Source organism: Pseudonaja textilis, chromosome 9, assembly GCF_049901715.1.
Source record: "Pseudonaja textilis isolate UNSWEBS1 chromosome 9, rPseTex1.2, whole genome shotgun sequence".
Taxonomy (NCBI): Eukaryota; Metazoa; Chordata; class Lepidosauria; order Squamata; family Elapidae; genus Pseudonaja; species Pseudonaja textilis.
In genome coordinates this window covers 279,754-307,546 of record NC_141998.1, presented here as the reverse complement: position 1 = coordinate 307,546, position 27,793 = coordinate 279,754, and the positions used below count along the sequence as shown (strand labels likewise).

The window sequence follows — 27,793 nt, the reverse complement described above, 5'->3', positions numbered from 1 at the left end:
TGGAGACTGCAAGAGAGCAGCCTCCGGCAGGCTTGGAGCTCTGGAAGGGGAGGAAAGAACCCTCTTGCTCAAACGGCAGTCAGTGTTTTTGAAAGGAGCCCAGGTTTGCATACTTGGTTTTCTAATCACTTTTGGAAATTACTTTTTTAACTGCTTTTCAACTTTTATTAACCTTTGGACCACCAAGTTTGACAGTGCCAGGTGAATTTCCTTCAATCCTTAGTGAAAGAAACTATTAACTACAAGTTAACTACAAGTTTAAGAAATTAAGAATATATTTTATTTTTGGAACAAATAACAAATGTATGAAAAGAACTTTGATTTGAACATAAAAAAACCTACGGGTCCAGGTAAATTTGAAATATTTTTTTGGAATTAATTATAACAAATCTTTCCCTTGGGGGGATGCTTTTGTTTTGATTAAAAATATTATAAGATAATACCTTAAAAATTGGAGTCTAGAGGAAGTGAAAGATTACAATTTTTAGAATACATAAGGTTGACTTATAAATACAGAATGGAGCAAAGTATTTTAACATCAGACATATGAAGAATAATGTTAAATAATGGATCCAGAAATTACTTTTAAAAATGTCTGCCATTATAGCTAAACCGTGTCTAGCAGATAATATGGAAGAGGAAGAAGTGTTTTTTTCAGAAAAGATTGAGACTGATGTGAAAGTGGACTTACAAATGACAGAGTAAAAGAATGACATGGAAAAAGAAGCTACGCTGGACATAAAAAGACAAACTGGATGATGTCTTAATAAGTAAAAGGGGTATACAAATAACAAACTCAAAGGGTAATTGGGATATCCGTTGAATTTACAACAGAGGCTTGTTAAAGCTTTGAAGAATTTTCTGAGGAGGGAAAGAGAAAAAAACGAAATGAAGATTTATAGAAGTAAAAGGAAGAAATGTAAAATTGGTTTATTTGATCTGGCTTAAAATAGATATGTTAATGGACTTTTGCTGACCAGGACGGAATGAAAAGGCTCTGAAGGTTTGCTTAGAGGTGAGAGATGGGATATAGGAAGGTTATTGGTTCTATTTTAAGAGAAGGAAGTTTTATATATATAATATATAATATTATATGTGTGTGTGTGCCTTTGTGCGCGCGTGCGCACACATGCGTGTATTTTTATTTTTTTCTGCACTATTTTTCTTATTATTTTACTTTTATGCTTGTATTAGTTTTATTGTTGTAAAATTTTAATAACATTAAAATAAAAAGAGAATTGTCCAGAAAGTCAAGATGGCAGCCTCAACTCTTCTCGTAACTGAAAACCCCACCTTGACTTTTCGGATACACTGAAGGACAGCCCAGATTCCCTCCTGATCAGTTCTGATGATCTATCATGGCAGGTGATCCAGCTGACCCTATTCTAAGGCCCTATTCTGTTAGCCGTGGGGTTCTCTCTCCTCTACCTCTAGCCAGCTGTCAGGCCTATATCATCTCTCTTGACAATTTCTCAAAGCCCCTCCCACCCACGCGGGTGGCCATCCCTCCTCCAGTGTCTAGCAGTTGTAGAGATCCTGATGGTCCTCGGATGTTTTGGCCGCAAAGGCGCCCCTACCTTCCGGAGCTTTGGAGGGAGACCTGGCCGGGCTCCTTGCCACAGGCTTTGTAGGGCTCCGTTCGGGAGGGCTGGCGGTGCATTCTTCAGGGGACGTCACTTCCTCCTCTGGGCCGCTCTCCTTCTTTTCACCTGGGAGGAGATGGCAGAAGAGAAGACTGGAAACAAAGACAGTGGAGCAACGGTCGTCTCTCCTGAGTTTCTACCCACCACCATTTTGGGGACCCTAAAAATGCTCCCTGGTTTTTCTGAGCCGGTGGCGAGCTCAACTGTCCCTCCCTGTGTTCACGGCGGTCCTTCTCAAGCCTGCAGCCTTAGTAGCCATGACCGCCCAGGACATTTACCGTCCAGCCCCAGCTTCTTCCTTTCCACCTCTTTCTTGTACTCTTCCAGTTCCTGATCGGTTAGCTGGCTGAAGGGGTTGGGGGTCTCGGGCTCCAGAGAGGCCTCCACGCCAGAGTCGTCCTTCATCTCTCCATCGGCCAAATGACTCTCGGTAGACTGCAAGGATATACAAAAGTCACGCATTAGAACTATCCCCTGGCAGTTGTCATGCCACAACTCGCCACAACTCTCCACAACTGAGCCTGAAGCCAGCTTTCTAACGGCAACTGTGATGTGTTTGTGTGGCTGGCTGGTTGTGTGCACACAATGGTGGAAGCAGCAAGGCAGAGGAGCCTTTGTCCCCTTTGCACACGCACCATGACAGGGCCCATGTGTGCGGGAGAGCTGGGGGTTGCAAGGTTGCACCCCTGCAATGCTCCTTTTGCCATTCAGCCGAAAGCGGCAAGCGCCTTGGGCTTCCCTCGCTTTGGCCAATTTCACATTCTGAAAGTTGGCAGGGGACTTTATGCGCCCACCCTCGTCTCTGCCTGCCCTAGTGCCCCATGGGGAAGGAGTCAAACCCACTTCTTCCCATCCGATACACCAACAAAAGAAAATCGGTGGCTGACCCAGCAGAGGGACTGGTAACCAGGGCCCGAGAGGCCAGGAGGTGCGCGGTGGAGCCCCTCCCTTGGACCCAGAGCTGAAGGCGGAGCTTCCCAGCCCCTCTAGGGTGTTCGCTGCTGCTGCTCCCCACGGCTGGGGCTGAAGAGGGCTGGGAGAGAGCAGCACAGGCTGGGAACCGCCAAGCCCGCCCCACCCCGCCCCCCGCGATGCCAGCGCCAGCCTGCAACGCCTACCGTGCTCCTGCTCTGCTCTGCAATCACGCTGGCCAGCAGCTGGGACTGGGGCCCGGCCGATTTCACCTCCTGGCGGTTCTGTTCTCGGATCTGCAGGAAGCCAGAGGGGCCTGTCGTGGGGGAGGAGCTGAGCGGGAACAGCCCCTCCCCTTGAAAGGCCAGACGCCACCAGCGGGCAGAAAGAGGCCGCTGCCCTTCCTGGTGCCAAGTAAATGGGGACATGGGGAGACTGGGCCTGCCTGGAGAGAGAGAGACCCCCTCCAAGCCTCTCTGGCCCCCTGCTCAGCAAAGACCCAGGCGGGGGGGGGGATCCCCCCCTCCCTTAAACAGTTTAGCTCTGGAAGAAGCGCAGGGGGCCGGATGGTTCCCTTGGCTGCCAGGCAAGTAAGAGCTGCCACCCTAATGGAGAAGCCAGGCACCACCGCGCCCATGACCACCCCCCGCCTCAGCTGCCCCCTGGTGTCAGGAGGCCAAGGACACCATCCGTGTTGTGTGTGGAGGCCGGGCAGAGCGGGTGACACCAGCCGGCAGGGGATAAAGCCCAGCCCAAGATGCATTTGCCAGCAGCAAAACCAGCCCTGCAAAGGTGGGGGGGGCCTTAGGGAGCTTCTAGTCCGACACAGGAGGCTGGCTTGACCAGGGCGCAAATTCCAACCCGGGGGGCCCCTTTGGCCCCTGCTTGGTAAAAGGCCGCCTCTCAGCGGGCCCTGCAGGGCCTTCGCTCAGCTGGCTCCTTTGCTCTGCTTGCCAGGAGCCCCAAAGGGCTGCTTGGTTCTTTCCCCCTCAGAGCCACCACTGAGGGGGGGGGGGAGGAAGGCCAAGCCCCCTGGGGGCCTCCATGGCTTAGAGCTCACCTCTGCCACCCCAAGCCCCTGAGCTGAGCCCCTTCTTCACCCAGAGCCTCTCCTCTTTCTGGGAAGCCCCGAGGGCAGCCAAGAGCAGGCGGCAGAGGGGCCTTTCCGACAGCGACCGGAGGAGCCAAACCACCTTCCTGTACCTTGTTCCTCATTTCCAGGACTTCTTGCGGGTCTGTATAGAGAGGCACAAACTGGTTGGGGTTTTCAATGCGGATTGGCACGCCACTGCTGGACTTCTCCACGTCGTCCGCTTTCATCCACTGCAGAGCGCGGGGACAACAAAATGGAGGCTGGCTGAAGAAAGGCGAAGGGGCCTCCCTGGAGCAGCCCTCAGCATCCCCTTAGGAGCCCGGAGTTTGGAGAGCAAGCCAGCCAAGTCAGCTTTTGCCTCCCAGCAGCCTTCGATGGCCGCCTCCGCCCTGCCCCCCAGGAAGGCCGCTGGAGCTTGAGAAGGAAGGGAAGGGAAGGGAAGGGGGCAGCTGGCTTCCTCTACCCACCCAGGCAATGCTCAGGGCTGCTTAACGTGGTCTGGCAACTAGCACAGTGTGGAGATCAGGCCACCCACACAGGTTGTGCTAAATGTTTTGGTAAGAAGGCAGGTTCTGCGGCTGCATCTGTAGCTGCCGTCGGGAAATGCCACCTTTCTGTGTGCCGAGTTCAGTCAAGGCGGGAAGTGCCAGCTGGCCCTTCTGCCCTTCTATTATTCAGCTGCTCTGGTCCTCTGCAGCCCCCTGGAGCAGCCTCTGACTCGCCGGTGTCCGAATTCTCCACCCCGGCTGCTCAGCCCTGGCTCTTCCTTCCAAGGCCACCAACCTCAGCCAATCCCGTGGTTTCCCAGCTGGGAACACGCTCTAATCTGGCACCCGGCAAGGGCCTCTGGGAAGCCGGCAAGCGGGAAGGCAGGCAACCCAGTCCGCTACTGCGTGGGCTCCAGGTCTGTGATACTACATCTGCCTGGGACGGGCTTCATTTGAAGGCAGGCGCCACCCAGCTATCCTGCCAAGGGAGGGGAGTCCCATCGACTTCTGGATTCCCGGAATGAGCCTCCTTCTGGGGAAACCGCTCAGGCCTGCGACAGACACCAGAAGATCCAACTCCTAAACTTCCCCCGTTCCCTTTGGGCTGTGTTGTCCAATGGTGCCATGCTGGAAGCTCTATCGTCTCTGCTGGCTTTGGGCCTTCCTGCTCCCCATATTCCCGGATATTCTGCCAATCTGCTCTGCTGGACCGCTCCTTAATCTACTCCCGGTCAGGGGGCACCCCCCAATTCCTACAGTTCCCAACGGGATGGTTGTCCTTCCTCGGCTACCCTCCTCTGCTCTGCGCAGAGGGCAAGAAGGTGCCCGCTCTCTTCTAACCGTGGCTTTGGTTCTCTGGCCGCTGGCGCCGCCTTGGCTGTCCTCAGCCACCTTCACACGCAGGTAGGTGTTGGGTGTGTTCAGCCAGCGGGTCTTTTCCTTCTGCTGTTTCTGGGCGTGTTGCCGGAGGGTGGTGATGGGCCCTGCCTCCTCTTCAAAGACAAAGGCGGTGACGGTGGCTGGGATCTCCACCTCACTCTTGTGCCTCGCCTTCTCCTGGACAAATGGGTAGCGGTAAGCATAGCCAGTCCGGTAGCCCTGGGAGGGAGAAAGAAGACGCTGCACATCGCTGCTCCTACCAAGCGCCTGCCTGCCTGCCTGCCTGCCACACATCTGCCTGGGATCCAGTTCTTGCCAATTCTATCAGCTGGAATGGGACTCAAAGCCCTGAAAGGACTCCTGTTTTGTAAAAATTCCTGGGCGTGGATTCTACATATACACCCCCATGTGTCTGTATGTGTGCGTGACATTTCCCAAAACATCTTTATGACCAATGCCCGTATTTGCCACCTCTGCAGCGTCGCTCAGTCACATGACCACCTTTACAGTCAGTATTCATTGCCTGTGCCTGACCTGCTGTTCTGACCCCCCCCTCCTCCCCCCGAAAGCAGAATGGAGAGATTAGCGGAAGGGATTACAGAAGATTAAGCAAGCACACAATAGGGAATACAGTTTGGAAACACTGTGGTGGCAATGGCAGCCTCCAGTGTGCCACATAAACAGACCAGTGTTATTCCCCATTGTGCGCTTGCCTATTCTCTTGTAGCATCTTCTTCTCTAATTTCTCCACTGTGCACAGGGGGGAAGGGAGAATGCTGCGTAGGCAGCCTCATTTATGCCTTACTTGTATCCTTTCAAAGCAGAGAGATTGGAGAAGATGGGATTATAAGAGAGTAAGGATGCACACAGTGGGAAATCCTTGAGCTGCCCGCACAAGTACGTTCCTTTCAATGTCTATTTCCCATTGCGTAGATGCAACTATTAATTTCCTTGTTATTAATTATCGCAGCACCAGGGCCCGCATTCCAGGGGAACGGAGGAAAAGGAAAACACACTTGCAGGAATGTGGTTTCCTATTTAGCAGCTGGTTTGTTTACTGATACAGCTGCAGGTCCCAATTAAAGCTGCTGAATGAGGGCAAACTGAACCAATGTTGTCTTGCAAAACGCTTTCGATTCTGAAAAGAAAAAGGGCTCCGGAACGTCACAGAGATGCTGGAAGACCCCACGGAGCCCTGAAGCGAACCCAGCAATAATCTACCACAGGTGCTTCGTGTGGAGATGGAGTGTTTAATGTGGTCCCTCACTGGCTCAGATGTCGGCTCCCAAGTCTGATGGGCCAGCAGAAGCCCTGCAGACGCCGCCTGCTCAAGTTTGCCTCTTTCCCTCCAAAGACCCACTTGGGTTTACCAAAATCTGCCTGGAGGAACGCCAGTCTTATGACAAGGTCAGGGGACGTATTGGGGGGAGCTTCTCTTCTCTCGCAAACTCACTAGGTTGTCCAGCATCCTCATCAGCGCTTCGAATTCATGCTCTCCCAGGCGGCTCTTCTGCATGGGCCCAAAGGTGCTACCAGCCCATCGGACCAGTCCCACATCGTGAGGCCTCTGTTTCTCCCCCTCCAAGAGGATGAGGTGCTCAGGTCCACCAGCGCTAGACAAGGCAGCGACCTGCGGGAGGCAGAGGGCAAGAGAGAAGCTGAGAGGCCCAGGAGGAAACGGCGACTGCCAAGCAGGGCCCAAGGCAGAAGGCAGCCCGAGCCAGCATCGGTTTCTGTGCATCGCCTCCTGACACCCCCAGCCACGGTCTACAGGCTCCGGCCATGCTTGCAAGGCCCACTGAGTCATAGCCAAGTAAGGGCTTCTGCTCCTCCAGGTCATGTGCCTGCAGGCCCCCTTCAGCCTCACTTTATGACCATGGAATCAAATACAATCTTAGTCAACCAGGGTGTTAGCAAGCATATTGACAATGCACATCATGTGGCATCGGGAAGGAAGGAAGGAAGGAAGGAAGGAAGGAAGGAAGGAAGGAAGGAAGGAAGGAAGGAAGGACAATCTTGTCATGTGTGACGGGAAATCCACACTGGAGCAAGTTACCACGAAGATGAGAATATCACCAAAAACAGCCTATTAGGAAAATGTTTCCCACAACTAATTGACCCAAACCTATCCCCCCTCCCTCCAAGCAAGTAGTCCTCATGGTGTCTTTATAGGCTAAGGAGCAGGGAGAGAGGACTAGTATTTTTGCAGGCATCTCCTGCCAAATGGAACATTTCCTTCCTTCCTTCCTCCTCCCATGAGGCAAAGCAAGGCAGAAGGCCTGCACCTTCTTTTTTGTTCCGGAGCTCACCTGGACTTCACAGGCCGCCTGCAAATGGAAGACCTTGTAGAACGCTTCTTCCACTGTGTCTCCAAGGGTCACCAGGCCATGATTTCGGAGCACTAGAACCTGCCCAAAGGAACAGCAAGAAACAGGTTCTGATGCAAACAGCTAAAGAATACGAAAACTTCATCTGCGCTGCGAGTTCTTCTCCCTCATGTTCTAATGCCAGGAAGTATAAACCCCACAGGCCACTTTGGGCACAGGTTTAGTTGACACCCAAGATTACATCAGAACACAAACCACACTTTGCAGGCCTAACCTTGCAGGTGGGTCCAAGACATTTCTGCAGCTCGACTCTGTCTGCCTCTCCCTCCATTTCACCATTGAAGTCGGAATACACCATGTCACCTGCCAGCAGTGCATCGTGGGAAATTGGCAAGAGACCCTGTTTCATGGCGGAGACCTGAGAAGGAGGGAAAGCAAAGATTCCCACGTTTTAGCTGTGCATAAAAAACTCCCTACGTGCTCCGAATGCCTTTCCGGTTCAAACAGAAAACTATCTAGAATGCAACCTTCATCCTTTTTTTAATGTTATAATATCCTGCAAGATGCAAACAGAACCGTTGGCCAAACTGACTTGGAATTTAAACGCTCCACACTTGGAGTTGTAGCTAACTAAGAAATGCCGCCCTCCAGACATGGGCCAGCGAGGGACGCCTCCTTCCTGGGACACCCCACGACTGCTCCGTGTGGGAAGGAGAGCAAGAACAAGTGGACCTCCGTTCCCCTCCACACCCCACTCTCCATGGCCCCTTCCCAGAGGGCTCCTCCTGCCTTCCGGGGGCTCCACCTATCTGCCTCCTGGGTTCCTTGCTTGGTGGCATCACAGGTGCTCCGGCTGCTCCTGTCCCCTCGGGGGCCGCGCAGGGCACCTTCCGCAAAGCATTTCTAGGCCAGCTCTGGCGCAACATCAACCTCCAGCTTCCCACACTGGAGTGCATCTGGCTTGCCAACTATCCCAGCACACTCAACCCACACGGTGTAACACACCTGTGAGAACTGCCTCCGGAGGGCTGGAGGAGGCCAATGGAAATGGGACTCTGAGGAGATGCCGGCCTTGTCCACCCATCAACCTGAAGCTCCCTTCCCCGGGTCTCAGCATTCTGCTAGATAGTGGGGCCCCACCCTGCCCCGCCCCCCGCCCCCCCGGCGCCCTTACTGCGGTTGTGGCAGGTGTGTGCAGGTGGATGATGCATCTCACGTCAGGCCGAGCCGCGTAGATGGCCGAGTGCAGGCTGAATCCTTGGGGGTCCACTGGGAAGCTGGTGCTGCCTTGCTCGACCACCTTCCCCAGGATGTTCACCTTGACCTGCGAAGGAAGGGGGGAGGGGGGGGCAGCCCATGAGAAGACGGGCACCTGCCTCAGCCCGTGGGGGAGGGAAGCAGTGGTGCCCGAGGAAGCTGGCTGGCTGCGGCCCAGGGGTTCTGAAGGGCCGGGCAGGACTCAGTGACCGAACAACCACAACCACAAGCGACGGAGAGAACAGGGTGTCACAAATGCCCCGCCCGAATTGGCTCAAACCTTCCCTTGCTGGACCCGCCCCTTCCTTCCCCCGGGTCCTGCTTAGGCGGCCGACTCAGGAGGGAGCCGGCCATCCCAGAAAGATCTCTGGAGGGGGAAAGAATTCTCCGGCACATGAAGCCAACATGGGACGACTGGGCAGCCCTCATCCAAGGGGCAGCCTGGCCGTGAAATTCTAGAGTGGGGGTTGTCTCCCGTCCCCATTTTTTAGGATGAGCCGTTTCCCTCTAGACAGGCTGCTCCTAAAGACGCCCGTGAGCGAGAGAAGAGAGTTTCGCATTCTCACCAAGCTGGATGCCGTAACTTCATGACAGGAAAGGCCTTCGGGACAAACCAGGAAATGTTCCTGTTCTTTGCTGACTCTCAGCTGGGAAAGGAAGGGGAGAAATCAACACTGTAAACAAGGAAAAGGGGAAGAAGGAGTAACAATAATAATAATTATTATTCAAAAAGTCTCTTTGGACAGTCAGACCTGATAACCTCATGACTACTGCCACCTGCCACACACTCTACATGGAGCTGCCCTTGGAGACTCTTGCCCAGGTGTCCCGGCTGCTTCACCACTGCACGGGTTGCCACTTGACTTCCGGGTGCAGCTGAAGGTGCTGCTCCTCCGCCTTCCGTAGCCTTCCGGCTGGTGGTCTGAAGGGCTGCCCGTCTCCAACGGGCCCCCCACCCCCACCCCACCCCCGGCAGAAAAGCAAACGGGATCCCTACTTTCTTAAGGCTCCCTGAGCAGAATCTTGCCAGTCTGACAGTGAGAGCCTGCAGCAGGCTGGCCTAGGTGGTTTCGGTCTAAGGGGCCGTGCCAGAAAAGGGGCTGCTTCCCAGGAGCAGAAGCCGGCGGGGGGGGGGGGGAATCGTGCCTCTGAGTTCTGCTTTCTCCAGGCAGCCTGGGCTACGCTTTCCTTTACGCCAGCCAAGACCGAGGCTTAGTGGGGAGATGGAGTTATTATCCTCCAAGGCGTCCTGGGTTGCTGAGGACTAGGAGAAGCAGAAGCGTCCAATTCTTCCGCTGCCTCGGCCTGGGGCACCCGGCCTCGGGTATCAAATAAGCAGCCAACAACGGCTCAGTCACTGGCTGGTCTGTAGCTCCGTCCTGGTTCTCCCTGCTCTGCCTAATGGCTCACGAAGGATCCCCAAGAACGATCGGTTCACTCCGCTGCCTGGAGAGGATCTTAGGCCCTTCTAAAAGGCCGTGCCTTGCTTTAAGCTCAAAATGCAGCCTTGTTCAAAAAAGGAACCCGGTTTCACTTCCACCTATAAGAAAGGCTGGGCCAGGAGAGAGGAGGACGGCACGACTCACCGTGACTGTGGTGCCACTGAGCTGCGCCCAGCCATACAGGTCCAGCAGCCGATAGACCCCGCTCACTTTGCAGCGCATGAGCCGCTCCCCTTTGGCCAGGGACACAGAATCCGCACTGTGGAGGTCGTTGATGGGGGTCACCGTGGAAAGGTCTGCAAAAGAAACCAGGGATGGAGTTGCCAGGAAATGGAACGGAGCAACATGAGGGGGGGGGGAGGAGGAGGAGGAGGCGGCTTTGGGCCTGGACCACTAACTCAAGGGGCTTCCTCCTCCACTGCCGCTCAAGGGAGGCGCCCTTCTTGCTTCAAAGTTTAGAGCAGATGCACAACTGATCCTCTTGCAGACGCTTGGAAGCCTTTTCCAAAGAGCAGGTTCCTCTATCTTGGCAAGAATTCCCCGGTGAGCCCAACCAACCACCCAATTAGCAGCATGCGGCAAAGAAGGCCGGGGCAGCAGGAGGGGCTGCTGCCTGGGTAGCCCAGAGGGGAGGCCCCTGTGGACTGAGGGCATTGGGGTCTTCACTGCACCCACCATCTGCTGGGCTTTCAAAGAACAGAAGGCCACCAAGGGGTCAGCCCTGTACACACACACACCCCTAACCTGGAGGCCCAGGAGAGGAATTAAGCTCCAGGTGTTTGCATGGCACGGAGCTCAGCCAACGGGAAAAGGGAGAGGGGTGGCAGGGGAGCAGGGGGAGGACCACCTGCTCGGAAACGTGTCCCAAAGACCCCGGGTGGGAGACCCACGTACTCAAGGGCGACGGAGGAAAGACTGAGGGAGCCGTGGTGGCCATGAACTCGGCTATCTGCTGAAGGGCCCAGATGTTGGAGTTGTTTCCTTTCTTCATCTGCTCTTGGATGAGGCTCTCCAGCTCCTCCCTAAAAGACTGAAGACACCACAGACTCACTCTCCAGGTCGCCCGGGGGCTTCTGAGGGGCGGCTGCAATTCAGGTGCACTGGCCACGTGGACATTTGGAAACCAGGCGGAGGAACCCCTGGAGGCTCCCCTGGGATAGGAAGGGGCCCTTCAGGGACAGGAGAGAGGAAGACTCAACCCTGAAACCCCATGCAGGCCGATCCTGAGGCCTGTCTCTTTAAGATGTCACGGGGCACTTTGTGGGGTCACCACTGCGCCCCCCCCCCATTCTAGAACCACAATGGAGCACAGTCCTTTCATACAAATTTCATCCCCCGTTTTCTCCCAAGCTTTCTTGGTCAGGCTGATGTTGCAAGGAATGGCTGAAAACCATTCTGTTCTTACTCTGGAACAATCCCACCCACCCTGTGTGTGTGTGTGTGTGAGTGCCAGTGAAGCCCTTTCCTGGGCAGTCCCTGGGCCTTAAGCGTGGAATTTTACGGGGACCAAAAAGCATCCCTCTTCACTAGAACCCTCCTCCTAAATTTCTCTTATTTCCTATTAACACCTTAGAAGCAGGAAAACACATTTTGTTTGGTAACTCCAGGAATTTTCCACCTGGAAACAGGGCCGGGGTGAAAATCTACCAACAAGCCCCCGGGGTTCCTCTCTTCCACAGTCCCCCTGGGCCGCCCCAAGGCTGGCAGTCCTGCCCAGCCTCTTATCCAACGTCCGCACCCAACCGGGAATTCTGTGGAGGGTTCCTGGAAGAAAACCCGAAGGAAGCAGGGCAAAGCCACGGGAGCTGCGCCAGCCAAGAGGGGCCAAGGCAGAGGAAGAGCAGCGCTCCCCACTTCTCGGGGTGCTGCAAAAGGGGCCCCCCCGCCGGCCCAGGGCAAGAGGAGCGAGCCAGGCGTGCAGCTCGGGAGGCCCCAGCTGGCTTCCCTCACCCTCCTGCTCCCTGCTCAGCCCGGGGCAGAGTGCTGGGGGTTCCGTCCCCAGAGGGAGCTTCGGATCCTAACGTTTAGGGCAGCCCAGCCCAGCCCTGGCGAAGGTCCTCCTTGCCCCTCGCTTTAACTCTCCAGCCGCAGCTTGTAGACCCGGGGGGGGGGAGGGGGGGGCTCTACTCACGGGGCTCTGCAGAATCATGGTGACTCTTTTCTTCTGCTCCATCAGGTTGAAGTCCTGGCGCAGGTCCGCGGCCATGTTCCGGAGGCGCAGGTAGTCGGGGTCGTCTTCTGAGAAGCGGTCAAAGGAAGGCTGGCTTTGGGCAGGGAGAGCGGAGGTCTCACTGGGGGCGGCTGCGTCACTCATTGTCAAGCTGGGGAGCTGCAAGGAAGCACCCAGAACCGCATTTCAGGGGACCCCGAGCCCATCGTGGGCACGTGGGCCTCCATGGAGGGACTCCGGTCTGGAACCGATTTCCAGAGTGGCAGCTGCGCCCATCGCTAAGTGGCTTTGGCAGCTGGAAAAGAGCCCAATGGAACCCGGATTCATTTGTTAGGGGAAAGGCCTTGCCTGCCTGGAAACACAGGCAGTCCTCCTCGATTTACAACGGTTCATTTAGCGACCTTTCAAAGTCCCAACCGCCCTGGAAAGCGACTGGGACCATTTGTCTCATGATCGTTGCAGCCTCCTCAGGGCCACAGGATCCAAATCCAGATGTTTGGCAACTGTCTCATATTTATGACGGTTGCATCATCCCAGGGTCACAGGATCCCCTCTTGTGGCCTTCTGGTGATTCACTTAACAACTGTAACAAGGAAGGTCGTAGAATGGGGCATAGACATGTTTTAAAATATACAGTTGATTATTTAATGTTAATATGCTTCAAAGTTGGGGAATGGATTATTAAATTAGATAGATTGAGGGGATATACCACGTGGATCCTAAATGTATTGGTTTTGTTTTATTCTTGCATTTTTAAGATTGTTTATTATATAATTGGCTTAGGGAAAATTAAGAACAACAATGATATGTAACGTTAAATAAAATAGGTGGAAAGCTAAAAACGGAGATAATAGGGGATAAAGAACTGGGAATCTATATTTGGATGAAATGATATTGATATTGAATTAATGAATTGAAATATAAAATGGAAATTTATTTAAAGATAAGCGAAATGGATAATGATATGAGATGATATTATATAAGACTGGTGGAAATGAAAGTATGATTATGTATAAGCGTTATAATCTGGAACCACGTTGCTCATGTAAAGAGATGTGTAAAAATTAAAAAAGTAAAAACTTTTTGGGAAAGTGTGGAAATATCTGCAGAGCGCCGTCTGCTGCCCGAGAGGAGAGAGGCAGCAGGCCAAGTCCTTTGAACAATCCCCCCCAAACAAAAGCCCCCATGTAGTTGGGGGCCAATGAACTGCGGGTGCCCCAGGGAAGAAGAAAAGAGGGTTTCGACGCTGCTTCTTCCGTTCCTCGGAGGACCTTCTCATAAAGCTTTACTCGGGGTGAACCCTCTGGAGTTCCTTTTTTAGAATGTCCCAACCAGGCGGCTGATAGGAGCATTTACTGACTGGATGCCCCTCCTGACGCCTAGGAGGAGTTCGCAGCAGGTATGTTCTCTTTGCGTCCTGATAGCGAAATATCTGTCGCTGCTTAGGATTGAACTCTCAACCTGCATCCACTGAGTCTTCTCCTCTAGGCCACCGCGCCACTCCGCAAACCAGGCTTATGATGAACAATAAACAAAATCCACCCTCGCACAGCCTAGAAAATTATTTCCCTGTTGTGCTGTCCTCACCCAGGGAGGGATCGGCTCAGACTCCCTGCAAAGTGGGGGGGCTCAATGTACATCGGACAGCTCCCAACGGATTCCTATGGCGATGGGAGTCCTGATCTACGACTTACGCTGCTGTCCTCTTCTTCTGCCGATCTGGCCTTCATCTCAGGGAAGCGAGGCGGGGGGAGGGGGGGTGGACCCGCTTTGGGAGCCTGGCAATGGTGTGAAATGGCTAAGGGAGCCAATATTCCCCAGGTCCAGGCGGCTCCTGGTGACTCAGAACTGAAGCAAAGGTTGGGAAGGATTTGAACCACACGCATCGATACAGGTTTTTATTTCGGCATCCAACCTTTTAAACTTGTTTGCATCCTTGATCGAACGGGTCTTCAGCAACCCCTAGACAGGCATCGCTGTCCCTTTGCCCGTCTTTCTGATTGAGGGCCTGGAGCCCCCACCCTGATGTGTCCAGAAGGGAAACAGGGCAGCCGCCCTTCAAGAGAAGAGGCCCCTTCGCCCGGCTCTGAGAAGCCCTGAAGCCTAAAGGAGGTCTGTGGGTTTCACGCCTGCAGAGACACAATTAACTTTTGAGATATCACTGTGCGGAAACGGCTTTTCCTCCCTCCCCGCCCCGAGCTTGGCATTTAAAAGAGTCCTTGGACGGAGGAGAGGTGGCCGCAGAAAGGCCACTGGTAGATTGAAGAGCTGTCCTCCAGAGAGATCACCCAACCCCAGGGCCTGGAATGGATTTCTAACCACGAGTCAATCATTTCTAGTCAAAATGTGCGCCCTCCTCCTAATGCCCATTATCTCAGCCTAGCTTCACATTAATACCAGAGATGGACTTTATGATGCTCGGGGCACATGCAGGCCTTGTAGGGGGAGAGGCAAGTTAGTCCAGGGCAGCAAAAATCAGGGGGAGTGAGGGACCCCCTTTCCCCACGAAGGGTTTGTATTCAAAAGTTTAGGTGAGTTGGGAAATCAGTCTGAGGAGAGAAGACTAGGTGTCATGCTGCTGGTGGAGTCAGACTCTGAGGGAGAGGAGGAACAGCCGACAGGGAGTGGAAGTGGGGCTCCGGAGGTTGTGGAGGAGGCTAGGGAAGGACAGAGGCTGGCTGGGCAGTCAGAGGAGGACCCAGGCCCATCCCCTCTCCATCTAGGGCACGCAGGGAGGAGAGGAGAAGGGAGCAATGTGGTCTAAGAGGGAGGAGAGGGCCTTGATCCTCTTCATGGGCTGCACCTGTGACAACGGGATAAAGAGGACAGACATGCGTATGGGCCAGTGCCGGAAACAAAGTGTGGAAATATCTCTAGTTTATAGTTCCTCTCTGAGTTTGGTGTCCTTCCCAGTGTGTGTTCTGTTATCTGTGGACATCCTCCAGCCCTTATCTTGCTTGGTTTGTGTTGCTTTTTACTCTTTATAATTTATAAGCATTTTTAGTTTAAGCGGCATTTCCTTCTTCTTGTAACTGCTAGTGTGGGAGCTTTTGGTCTCCAGTCAAGGATATTTGGAGCTTGGAAGCAAAGTGAAGGAATAAAAGGGGCTTTACCTGTTTTTGTGTGTGTGTGTGTGTGTGTGTGTGTGTGTGTGTGTGACTGTGCTTATTTCTTATCCCACCCTGGGTCATCACCCTAGGCTGCCATAGGAGCCTCAGAGTGGCAAAGAGAACCCAGTCAAGCACAGCACAGGCGACAAGGGGCAGGGCTGCCGTCCCGACCATTTTTAACTGCCCAAGACATACCTTAAAAATAATTCTGGGAGTATTATTGAAAAACACTGCTCTAAAAAGCCACATATGGAAACCTCTGGGTAGAAGGGGCCTCCGGGGTTCAATTCCCTGGTCAGGCCGGAGACCCCGCACCATTCTGGACAAAGGGCTGTCCGGTCTCTTCTTAAACGGCTCCAGTGACGGAGCAGCCCCAACTTCTGCAGGGAAGCTGCTCCCCTGGTTAATTGTTCTCCCTGTCAGGACATTTCTCCTTCGTTCTGGATTGGACGGCTCTCTGATAAGCTTCCATCTATTGTTTCCTGTCCTGCTTTCAGAGGCTTTGCAGAATAGCTTGACCTGGTCTTCTTTGTGGCAGCTCCTTAAACATTGGAAGTGGGATATTGTGTACCCCGCTAACTGTTCTCTTCAAAAGGCTAGGCGTACCTCGTTCCCTCAAATGCCCCTCATACCATTTAGTCTCCAGACCTTTTATAACAACAAGATTGGCAGCAAGCAAATTTAATAAACAATATCATCTTTGTTGCTTCTCTCTGCACCCTTCCTAGGGCCTCAGCATCTGTTCTGTATTGTGATGCAGTGTTTTAAGTGTGGTCTCACTAGTGCGGCATAAAGCGGCCTTATCATTTCTCGTGGTCTTGAGCCTCCAGAAGCAAGTCCAGCCTTGGCTCCCCAAAGGCTTCTGCTCTGAAGGGGAAATCAGTCCCTCAATCTCTGAGGCAGCGGAGTTCTCTTGAGATTGGTTGGTTGTGTGCAGACATTTCACGACCCAACTAGGGAACATCGTTGGTTATGAGGGCGGGTGGGGTTTGCTGCTCCCTATTGATCTTCGTACAAGAGCTGGAGTACCGTAGCAGATCCACTCTCAGGGAGCCTTGCTCAAGGAGCGTGGCTTGGAGCCCCAGAGCCCATCAGCTCTCTGCGATTCAAGGCAGCCGCCTGGAAACTTGACTCTCTGCGTCTCAGTTGCCTTTAATTATACGGCATTTGTTGACAAGAGAAGCCTTCGTTTCTAATTGGCCTCAAAGGGGAATTGAGCTGAACAGCTGACAGTAAATTAAAACATGCGTACGGGTGTGTGATTCAACAGCTCACAGTATTAGCAACTGAAGCTAGACTATATTTAATTCACAACAAGGATTATGTTGGTATAGTAACATTGCTTCCTTTGCAATCTGACATAACACGTACTTTGGGATGCTTTCAATTTTTTTGTCTTTTGCATTTTTCCTGAGATGGAAATGATGTGCGTATTCATTTCTATATTACCCTTCATACAAGCAGATGAAGTGGCTCCCAATAAAAATATAACTGGATTCATGTCACTAAAATATTACAAAAATGACTGGAATAAAAAGCATTTTTAATTTCAGATTCAGTTCAGTATATTTACCTTCCCACAGTTTCAAGACAGAATAAATAGACTTGCTTTCTAGCTTTCTTCATGGTTGGATTTCTGCGTGGTGGGCCAGCATGCGCGCATGAAGCTCTTCGCACGAGCAGCACTTGCATTCGTGCACAAAGCTCCACTCGTGTGAGCAGAGGGTGCTCACTCACAATGCTCCAGTGAATGGAACTTTGCGCGTGAGCACAAGTGTGAGAGGAGCTTCTCAGGCGAGCGCAAGGGAAGCCAGGACTGACGGTTTCTTTAGGGTAACATGACTTCTTTTTGGCCGACCCTTTTGTTTAGCATGTGACGCCACATTGAACTTGCAGTTTTTAAAGTGTTACCATTTTCATGATATTTCTTGCAATGCGCCTCAGGGTTGGGACCTGAATTGGGCAGCGGGGGATTGGACAAGATTGTTTTTGGATGCACCTGTGAATACCACTGACTTGGGCAGGTTTGCCCAGGAAGACAATAGTGGTTGCCCGAAGGCCCATTCACTGCAATAAAATAGAACCGTAATAAAAAAGTTTCTTTCAACATGTAAAGAACAAGAAAAAAGTCAAGGAAGATGATGGCAAGGAAGTGAAGGGCAGCAGGGAGGAAGCAGAGCTGCTCAACTCATTCCTCGCCATGTCCTCACGCAAAAGGCGGGGAGGAGTCCAGCCTATTAAAGGCAACACCACAGAAGACAAAATAGGCCAGAACTTGGCAAGTGAACACCTGCCCACTCTAGACGAGTTCAAATCACCAGGACCAGGTGGATTAAATCCCAGACTTCTGAAGGAGCTGGCAAGTCTCATCTTGGAACCACTGAACCAGATCTTTCAAAGATCCTGGGGAAAAGGACATACGTGCTTCCCATCTTCAAAAAAAGGTGGGGGGGAATGGATCCAGGAAACTACAAACCAATCGGCCTGACATCAATACCCGGGAAGACCCTGGACAAAATAATCAAGCAATGGATCTGCAAACTCCTAGAAACCAGGAAAGCTATTCCTAAAAGCCAACATGGATTTGTCAAAAACAGATCATGCCAGATATTCTTATTGCCTTCTTTGACCAAGTGACCAAATTACTGTGCCAGGTAGAAAAGGCATTTGAGAAAATAGACCACAACCTGCTTCTTGGTAAGACAGCAAATGTAGGATAGACAACACCACTACCAGGGGTGGATTTGTGACTGGCCAACCAACCCCACTCAGGGGAAAAGGACACTCCTCCCAGGGAAGCCTGCGGTGGGGCTGAAGAGCAGTAATTATAAGGAGGATCTCGCAGTCCCAGCTGTAGCTTCCAAAAATGCCAGTGCAGTTCTAGGCTGTATTAACAGGGTGGGAGTATCAAGGTCATGTGAATTGTTAGTGCCATTTTAACCTGTTTTGGTAAGACCCTAGTTGGACTATTGCATTCAGTTCTGGTCACCATGATACAAAAGATGTTGAGTCTCTAGAAAGAACGCAGGGAAGAGCAACAAAGAGGATAAAGGGGCTGGACATTGAAACATATGAAGAACGGTCACGCCCCTGTTTGGGCGGGGAGGGTTGGGCTAGAAGACCTCCGGGTCCCTTCCATCTCTGTTATTCTGGACTTAACGGAAGTGGGTTCCTTTTCCTCTCAACTTGCCTGGTGGTTCAGTGAAATGCCCTCATCCCTTCTCTGGGAATTTCTCCCTTCTAAGTGGAGCTTCTTCTTTCCCTGGATAGAAAATGTCCTGAAAAGAGGCAGCCACAAAGAGGCCGAACTGACCTCCGAGAGCTGAAGGGTTGGAAGGAAATGCAGGGCCTGGAGTGCTGGTGCCTTCGGTTTAGCCGAGCCTAGAACGCAGCAGAACGGTTTGGGAATGGACTCGGGTTCCAGCCTTCCCTCCGATGGCTTTGGGCGGCTCCTCCCTCTCAGCCTAATCTACCTTGTGGGAAGGGAGACCGTTGGGCCGATCCTCTTCAAGGCCCGGAACTAATAAGTAAATAACAAGGCTGCCCAGGCTGGGACTTCTAAAGTCCTTCCGGAGCTCCGGGAAGGTTACTGGATGCTGGGCATGGATTAGCCACAGAACTGAGGAAACTGTAGTCTTATCTGACATGTCCAACTCCAGGCCACCAAATGGACTTTTGGACCAAACGGCCAATCTCAGCTGCACTGCTGGCTGGCCACTTTATCACTGCAAGCGCTGAGTCTGTCTGGCCTTGTCCTGTTCCAAAGGCGGCATCGCCATTCCAAGCAAAGGGCACTTCATTATCTTGACTGGCCAATGAAGCTGGGCTTATTAGCTCGGCTGCAGCTACAGGGAAACGGTCTCTTCCAATCCGCAGTAACGAAAAGGTTGCTCCTGGCCCACTTCCTGGGGCGGCAAATGATCCGGGAATCTCTCCGTCCATCTAGAGAATGAAGAATGGACTTTTGGCCACGGTCCCGGTCAGAGCTCTGGTTTACAGGATGTCCCATCACTCTGCAAGGCTAGGAGGCAACAAGGGTGAGGAGAAAGACCAGGCGGCCTCTCTTGGCCCTGAAAGGAGGAATCCCAGCTCCAAAGGGACAGAATCCTTCCACAGGGCCCGCTCATGAGGATCTTATTTATTCATTTATTGAATGTAGAGGACACGCGACTGTAAATGACTCAGGACGGCTTATGCTCTATAAAAGTAGAGAATATTGAAATAAAAGGGGGGGGGGGGAAGGGAGGGAATCATCCACAAGCTCCAAGCACCAAAGAAAAGCAACAGAGCTCGGAAACCATCGTACCCAAAGCCTGGAAGAATATCCAGGTTTTCAAGGATGTTCAGGATATCCCTGGTGTGGGACCATATGGATCTTTACTCTCCTAAAGCAACATCCAGAGGTGCCACATCTGGGCCCCTGAGCACTCCAAAGCTTCTTTTTGGAATCGGAGCCAAAAATGCATAGGCTTATCTTAGAATGTCTGATATGTGAGCAGAGTTTAAACATTTAAATATGTATACTACATTTTCCTACTACTAAGTATCTGCTGCGAACTCCACGTGGACGGCAGGAAGACCATCTGGCCAGTAAGCACTCAGCTCCATCCAGTTGGCCCTGACTCCATCCTGAATTAAGGGACAACAGGGATGCAAAAAGGGAGTTTTTAAATAACATTTTCCTACCAGGGAACCCGCCTTCTTTTGCAGTAGAGAGATTTTAAGTCACTCTCAAACTCATCTCTCAGCCGTACCCGGGTGACCTCATAGCAGCATGACTATAACTTCCCTGCCACTATTTGGAAATGGGCTGCCGCTGCCTTTTTCCAGATGTTTGTTCTTCTTAGCCTGAAAAATCCCAGCAGTTTTCCACCCAAGTACCAATGAGTTCTATTCCCTTAGCATTTCCTCCTGATGAGCCCAGGTTGGCTAGGCACTGCATTCAGAAGATGGATTTCAAGATCTCTGTCCCCGCGAAAATTCGAAGTCACACTTCAGATGTATACAAAGGGTATACATCCTTCTGAATCCACAGAGACTTACTTTCAGGACTGGAATGAATGTCATCATGTTGTTTTAGCGTGAAAGTGCTGTACGCTACACAAGGAGCTGAACGGGGAGATTTGGAGAAACCGCCTAAAGTGAGGGGTTGTGCAACTGGGTTTTCCCAACCGTTCCTGCCATTTCCATGGGACACAGCAACTAAGAGGAGTGAACGAGAGCTTTGGGAAAGGCGGATGGGTGGGATCACTTTAGATTGCGACCTACTGTAATCAAAACAGATTAACTGGGATTGACAGACTGAACACGAAGGGGAGGAGAAAAACAATAGGGGCACAAAAGAGGAGGAGAAATGGAGGGGAGGAGCGGCTGCACAAAATCCAAGCTGTGTGTTTCCCTCATGAAAATGCTGGACCGCCTGCCAAGAAATTACACTTTCATCAGCACCACCTTTGTCGCTGCCTCTGATGCTGCATAAAATAACTACCAGGTTGGCATTTGTAAAAAGAAAAATATATGAAAAAAGAGGCAAAGAAATCCACCCCTTTGCAGAACTGGATCGACCACTTAAAGAGTGAGGACGAATGCAACTTTGGAGAGGGGCTGGGTGGCTCAGAAGGAAACAAAATCTCTTGAGGCCGACTCTGTATAGCTGTCACTGAGCTTTCTGGCTCGTTCACTAGGTGCACGTTACTCAGCTCAACACATCAACCTGGAATCTCCCCCAAGTGTTATTAAGCAGGGCCAAGGAAACTGCGCTTTCATTCTGTTCCAGCTTGGGGGTGGGGGGGTCACCCCTGCTTTAGGGGCAGGCAAGGGACGGGGCTGCTTTCCTGGGAGTGAGAGGGGCAGGGAATCTCCTCCGCGTGATAGAGGAGACGCTGCTGAGAGGGCAGCCTCCAGACCAGCAGCTACTTCAAAGGGTATCTACTCTTCAATATCATTTGACTAGTTCATTAACAATTTGAACGGTAGGACTGATGGCTGCTTATCCAATAGGAAGTTGACATAACATTGTGAGCTCTGGCCCACGCCCAAAATGACAGAGTAAGACTGCAGATCAGCCTAGCAGGTTGGAAGCTTCAACAGGGAGAAACGTAAGGAATTGCACTTTAGGACACGCACACAATATGGGGGATTCGTGGCCTGGAAGCACAGCAGCCGAGAGGGACTTGGGTGTGGACTCCGACAACCAGCTGAACATGACTCAGGAGTGGAAGACAGTGCTAGGAGGGTGGCTGCAGATTTGGGCTGTGTTAGAAGAACCACTAACAAAAATGCCCAAAGTCGTCCTCCCTCCACTCTGCACTGGGAGACCCTGCACGATTCATTGCAAAAGGTTGGACTAGATGATGCCTGTGAACCCCGCTTCCATGAAATACGTCCCTCCAAAGCTCTGGAGCCATGGAAATCCTCACAATCCATTAACTTAATTTCTGTTCAGATCGGTGCATCTACACCCACAGCAGCAAGTGAAGCCCACAACTGCAGTAATAAAGGCTATCAAGCATGCAGAACAATGCCAACACTTCCCACACTCACACTGCAAGGCGTGCCTCAACACTCACACTTTAAACAAAGTGCTGCATTTGTTGCAAAGACTTAAAGGCACAACAATAATTGAAGCCACTGCACTATCACACATCTGGATGTGGGTTCTGCATCAGCCTGTCTCAAACTATCTGGCAGTTAAAACCCATTCTACCCCTTGATAACTGCCTATTAAGGTCTGAATACCGGTATTTTGGAAAAATACATTTAATTTAATAATGTATCTAAAGTCTAACCTGATCAATCATGGGGGATGTTATTCCATGCACACTTGCACCGCTAGATCTTAGTCAATAGCATTTTGTTTCTGCAACACAACCTGCCCAAAGAACTCATGCGAACCTCTTTCAGCTTCTCACAAATGTTCTGCTGGTAGTGAATTGGTAGAAAGAGAGCTTGTGGTTTTGGACTGGATTCTGCTGAATTATCCCTTCTTCGGCGTCCCTTGTTGTCTATTCTAAACCAACTTCCTCAGTTCCTTCTTCTAGCCCAGCCCCCACTCAAGCAGCAGGAGACCCTGTCCCACCCCAGACCAATGGGGGGTCCATCTCTTCTTAAAGGCCTCCAGGGACGGAGCCCCCACACCTGCCGGAGGCAACTTCTGTTCCACTGGTTCATTGTTCTCCCCACCAGGAAATGCCTCCTTAGTTCGAGGTTCCTTCTCTCCTGGGTCCGTTTCTATCCACTGCTAGGTTATTAAGCAAGGATTTCTTGTATTTAGCTCAGACTAGCACTGAAGACAACTTACTAGAGTCTCTATAGCTTTCCTCCTTGATCGTGGGAATGGAGGATTAGCCATAGAGTTGGCTCAAACAGGATTTCTTCCTAATTGGCTATATTCACTCCTCACGCTAAGCAAGCGCTGGGGTCATAAAACAAACTCAGCCAGGTTCACATTAACAATACTAAACTTCTCAATGGATGAGCCCAACCTAGCAATCTTCTTTTCCTCACAGCTCAGCAGCCCAAAGGACTCGTAACGCTGCCCATCGTGGTCCCCATTCTCAGGCTAGGAGACTGAGATGCATCACCTGACACCATGTCAAAAGCTTTGGGGCCAATCCACTAAACAGCCACCCACAGAGAGTAAATTCTAATTAGGAAAGACAAAAAGCCTAGAGTTCACCTTGACTCTGGAATTGACAGGTCCATATTGTTTTCCTGGCAATATCCCCCCTCCCCCCGGGCAAGGGGCCCAGCAAGCATTCAGGGCTGCCCCCCGCAGGCAAATGGCCACTTGGGGCATTGAGAAAAAAATATTCTCTTTCTGGAGGAACATACAGCAGTTCCCTTCTTATCACAACACATTAATTAATCTGTCCGACAATATGTAGCATAATTAAAACTATATAAAATTGTAAACATGGGATATCAGTACAACATATATTTAGAGTGTGGCTGTACACCCCTCCAGAGATTAATTTTACATGTTTAAGTGACAAAAAGGGAAGACATCTTATTTAAATATATTTAATTGAACATTACATTTAAAAGTAATTATTTTATTAACTCGTCTTTGACCTGGGCCTGCATAGTTTTGGAATTTCAGTCCTTGACATGCCAATAGATAGGTTGGCCCTCATTTCTTCCCCAGCAACTGTGCACCCCAAGTTTAATACCGAGTAAACTCTCATTCTTCAAATAATGTTCTTTGCTTCCTAATCCAGTTATTCTAGAATTACAATTGGTTTAAGAGAGAATAATGCTAAGTTCTCAGCATTACAAAATTGCCCTTATATTGCCCATTCAAGGAGGAGGAGAGATGAGAGAAAGATCAAAAGAACCATCAAACCAAAAAAGGCGGTTTTGTCCAACCATTTCCATGGCCCCGGAGGAGGCAAATTGTCCACTGTTGGGGCCATGGCCAAAGAACTCCAGGGTGGGGTTTTCAAAGCTGAAAGTCAACTTACTGACTAGCAGCAACACGGAATTTCCTTTTTCCATATAACTTTTTCAATGCCCTTTAATCCAGAGCTCAACATAGAAAAATAAAATGCAAAGAAAACTGAGGAACGGAGGCGGTTTTAGTGCATTCCAAACGACCGAAGAACTTCTAAAGGATCAGGCTCCCCTTTCTCCAAGGGGGAGATGGAGGCCACCCCTCCCCGGGCTTCAATAAGCTTCTCCGTGCCGGGGAAGGAGGTTGGGGTGAAAAGCCCCCCGGAGCTTTCCTGGTTCCAGCACAGCTGGGGTTTTCTGCTCCCAGAATCCGGGGGGGGGGGGGAGCCTGACTGGGAGAACCTCCACCTGCCTCCAGCTGTGTCCGGCCCCTTCCCTTCATAGCCCCAAGGGAGCCGAAGCCTCCGGTTTACCTCTGGCCGAAGCGGGGACAAACAAGAGTCATGTGGGAAGGTCCCCCCTTCTCTCAGAGGGAGGGAGGGAGGGAGGGAAGGGCAAATCCAGACCGATGCCAGTAGTCCTCGACTTATGACAGTGGGGCCCAAAATTTCTGTTGCTAAGTGAGACATTGAACTATTTTATGACCTTAACTGGACCTGGCTCCCCCATGGACTTGGCTGGCCAGGAGGCTGCCAGCGCCATAAATGGGAGTTTTGGTCAGGTGACCCTGGGGGGGTTCTGGGTCATGACCCCAAAGGTGGGAGGAAGGGTCATCATTCACTTTTTCTAGTGTCGTTGAAACTGAACGGTCACAAGATGAACCGTTGGATGGCCGGCACTCGCTCTCCATGAAGTGGGGGGCTCTGACCCAGCTGGGCTGGAGCCGTTTCCTCCTTTGCCTTCCTTGCGATGCCGGCCGTGTTGCAGGGCCCCTGGGGACACGCTCAGCTCCCCTTCAGGGGCCGAACCCCGCGCGCATGAAACTCTCCTTCCCTCCTTTGAAACGCATCCCTTGGATCCCGCGCTGCCTTTCCTCCGGGAGCTGAAGGCAGAGGGGGCGGACAAAGAAGGAGACGAGGAGCTGCTCCCAGGCAAGGCCAGTCTCCACCGGGCCCTCTGGGCGGCTCCTCCCTGGGGTGTGTGTGTGTGTGTGTGTGTGTGTGCGCGCGTGCAGATAGAGTCCAAGAACCGCTTAGTGGGAAAGTTCAGTTCCCCAAGTGAGCTCACCGTCTTGGGCTGAAGGTTCGCCCAGGGCTTGTGGGGAGGCTACATTAACCCCTGGCGACCCCCATTCTTGATCCGAACTTTGGAAGGGGGCAACTCAGGCCAGAGGCTCCCATCGCTTGGGACCAGCCGGGCTCAGGGAAAGCCCCTTCCAGATAGAGACTGTTGCTTTCCTCACTGTTCAAGGTTTAAATCGCTATCCAAATTGCCAGCATGATAACAATTTTGAGTCTGGATTCTATCAATACCCTTGTGCCCACTCATACCTGCATCCTGTAGTCCATCAGTTGCGTCTTACGACACAATGAAAAGCCCAGGATGGAAAAATGAAGGAGAATGTCAGCTTCCACCCCCCACCGATCCTCAGAGGCCCAGGAGACTTCCGTGCTTGGAGCCTTTTTCCAAAATCAGAGACTTTTGTTTTTAATGCAAAAGTCTCGCTCTATCACTGGCGCACACCCAACCCCCCCCCCAGCAACAGCTGTTGGGGCAGCTTCCTCTGACCAAAAGCCCTTCAACCTCCCTGCAGGGGAGCCAGGAAGCCCATGCGGCTGGGAGGGCTGACCCCAGAAAAGCGGGAGGGCAGCAGCCTTCTCCTTCCCGGCCCAGACCCATGGGACCAGGGCGCCTGGCCCCCTACAAGGCGCTGCTTGTGTTTCCTTCCCGGACTGACCAGGCCGATGGGGTCCTTTGGGGTCCTCCAGCTGTTCCCGTGAGGAGGCGGCCTGTTCCCTCTGGGGACCCAGCCAAGGGCAGCTCCGGCAACTGCCGCCTGTTCCAGAGAGCGTCAGGGAGAGAGAGACGCTGCTCTGTGGGGAAACCGAGGGGAGCCTGGCAGCCCCCAGGACCCTCCCAGCCCTTTGGACCCTTTGGAATCAAAAAACACCAGGGCTGGAAGGGGCCTTGGAGAACTTCTAGTCCAACCCCATTTCAGACAAGTGGCTGTCCAGTTTCTTCTTGAAATCATCCCGTGTTGGAGCCCCCACGGCTTCTGGAGGCAACCTCTGCTCCACTGGTTAATCCCCCTCCCTGCCATGAAGTTTCTCCTTAGTTCTAGGTTGCTTCCCTTCCGGGGCTGGTTTCCATCCGTTGTTTCTTGTCCTGCCTTCCGGGGCTTCCGAGAACAGGCTGAACCCCCCTTTGTGGCAGCCCCTCAGATATTGGAAGGCTGCGATCTTGTCTCCCCCGGTCCTTCTCTTCCCTAGACACCCTGGTACTCCGTTCCTGCAACTGTTCTTCGTATGTTTTAGCCTCCAGGCCCCGACCATCTTGGCTGCTCTTCTCTAGGCTTCCTCCAAAGTCTCAATGTCTTTTCCATAATCTGGTGAGCAAGACTGGATGTATTGCAGGCGTACTCTTAGCAAGACGGCTTCACAAAGTGATGCTGGTCCTTCATGGGATCTTGCTTCTATCCCGCTTTTAATGCCAGGTAGGGCTGCATTGGGGTTTGGGGGGGGGGGGCTGCTGCCGCACACGTCTGGCTCCTATTTAAGTGATTTTCCACTAGGACTCCAAGATCCTCTGATATTGAGCCAGACTTTACCTAAACTACTTCTACATTTGTTTTTGCTTAAGCCTCGTGTTACTCTCCTTTACCTTGAATTTCATCTTGTTGGATGGGCCCTGTGTTCAAGTCCCTGGAGATTCATCTGGATCTTGAGTCTATCTTCTGGGGTGTTGGCTATTTCTGCCAGCTTAATGTTTGCAAATTTGATGATTTTCCCTTCTATCTCTTCATCTAAATAGTTTATGAAAATATTGAAGAGTACTGGGACCCCACTGCTTACCCGCTCTGTGTAGATGTAGTTCCACTGAGGACTATACATTGAGTGCAGTTTGTCAGCCAGTTGCAAATCCATCTGGTGGTGATGCTGTCTTTCCCACATTTTTCTAGCTTACCAAGAAGTAGGTTGTGGTCTACTTTGTCGAATGCCTTGCTGAAGTCTAAGTATACGATGTCCACAGCATGTTGCTGGCCAACTGATATAGTCACTTGGTCAAAAAGTGAAATAATACTTGTTTAGCATGATCCGTTTTTGAGAAACACCCATTGGCTACTGGTGATGACTTTGGTTGCTTCTGAACAAGACCTGTTGCTTGATCATCTTTTCCAGGACTATTCTGTCCTGTCTCATGCACAGAGGTGGATTTGTGGCTGTGCAGGTGCAGATAGATAATTCCACAAAACATCCATAACAAAGTACATTTATTGGTACATCAGGTATCTTCATAACTCACATTTGTGACGAAGCTCTTCTATAATGACCAATCCTTTGTATATCAGCATTGCAGGTAAAAGATGGTTATTTTCCTAACCCATCTCATAGCGATAGCTGCTTATCTGTTTATGAGTCCAGGCAAGAATGGAGGGGACCTCCTTCAACCCCTCGAGGGTCAATTTAGTGGCCAATTAGGAATACAGATGTGGCCACGTGACATTTCCTAGGATATGTTTCATTACATTTACCATGATGCATTCCCTTAAGGGGACAGCTCACAATTCCTAAGTAACTAACCAATTCCCATAGACTGGCTGGGACAGCACAAGGACCTTCCCGGGTGCTGATGTTAGGCTGACTGGTCTGCAGTTTTTGGGGTCAGGGCCAGGGCCAGGCAGCCGTGGGCACTGGCTCAGTCCTGAAACCAGCAAGCAAATCCTGCCTCCCCTGGTGAGTGTCCTTTCGCCTTTGCACAAGGGGGTATCTAAGTAGTAGGCTGGATTTCGAGCGCTGGCTCCCTGCCCCTCGGCCAAGCTCCGAAGTGGACCTGGGAGCTGCAGAGGAGCCTCCTCTCCTCCTGGGAGGAGCAAAGTCCAAGCGAGGAAAAAGGCCCCGCCCGGCTCTTGCCCCCATCGTCT

At 51.7% G+C, this 27,793-nt stretch overlaps 1 protein-coding gene across 3 annotated transcripts in view; it reads right to left on the bottom strand.

The window, feature by feature from the left end:
* Positions 1 to 27,793, bottom strand: part of ADD2 (adducin 2) — a 35,455-nt gene that overhangs the window by 5,205 nt on the left and 2,457 nt on the right. Inside the window, exons 2-15 of one of the 3 annotated variants that reach the window (XM_087938785.1) lie at positions 12,173 to 12,370; positions 10,936 to 11,071; positions 10,186 to 10,337; positions 9,166 to 9,246; positions 8,517 to 8,666; positions 7,617 to 7,760; positions 7,325 to 7,423; positions 6,469 to 6,645; positions 4,977 to 5,234; positions 3,759 to 3,878; positions 2,762 to 2,851; positions 1,922 to 2,078; positions 1,578 to 1,709; positions 814 to 861 (exon numbers count right to left, since the gene is read on the bottom strand). In XM_087938785.1, the coding sequence (XP_087794911.1) occupies positions 842 to 861; positions 1,578 to 1,709; positions 1,922 to 2,078; positions 2,762 to 2,851; positions 3,759 to 3,878; positions 4,977 to 5,234; positions 6,469 to 6,645; positions 7,325 to 7,423; positions 7,617 to 7,760; positions 8,517 to 8,666; positions 9,166 to 9,246; positions 10,186 to 10,337; positions 10,936 to 11,071; positions 12,173 to 12,355 (1,899 nt within the window). In that variant the 5' untranslated portion in view covers positions 12,356 to 12,370 and the 3' untranslated portion in view covers positions 814 to 841. Of the gene's footprint in view, positions 1 to 813; positions 862 to 1,577; positions 1,710 to 1,921; positions 2,079 to 2,761; positions 2,852 to 3,758; positions 3,879 to 4,976; positions 5,235 to 6,468; positions 6,646 to 7,324; positions 7,424 to 7,616; positions 7,761 to 8,516; positions 8,667 to 9,165; positions 9,247 to 10,185; positions 10,338 to 10,935; positions 11,072 to 12,172; positions 12,371 to 27,793 lie in introns of those variants that run through there. The other 2 variants (XM_026715131.2, XM_087938784.1) reach the window with 2 other exon arrangements.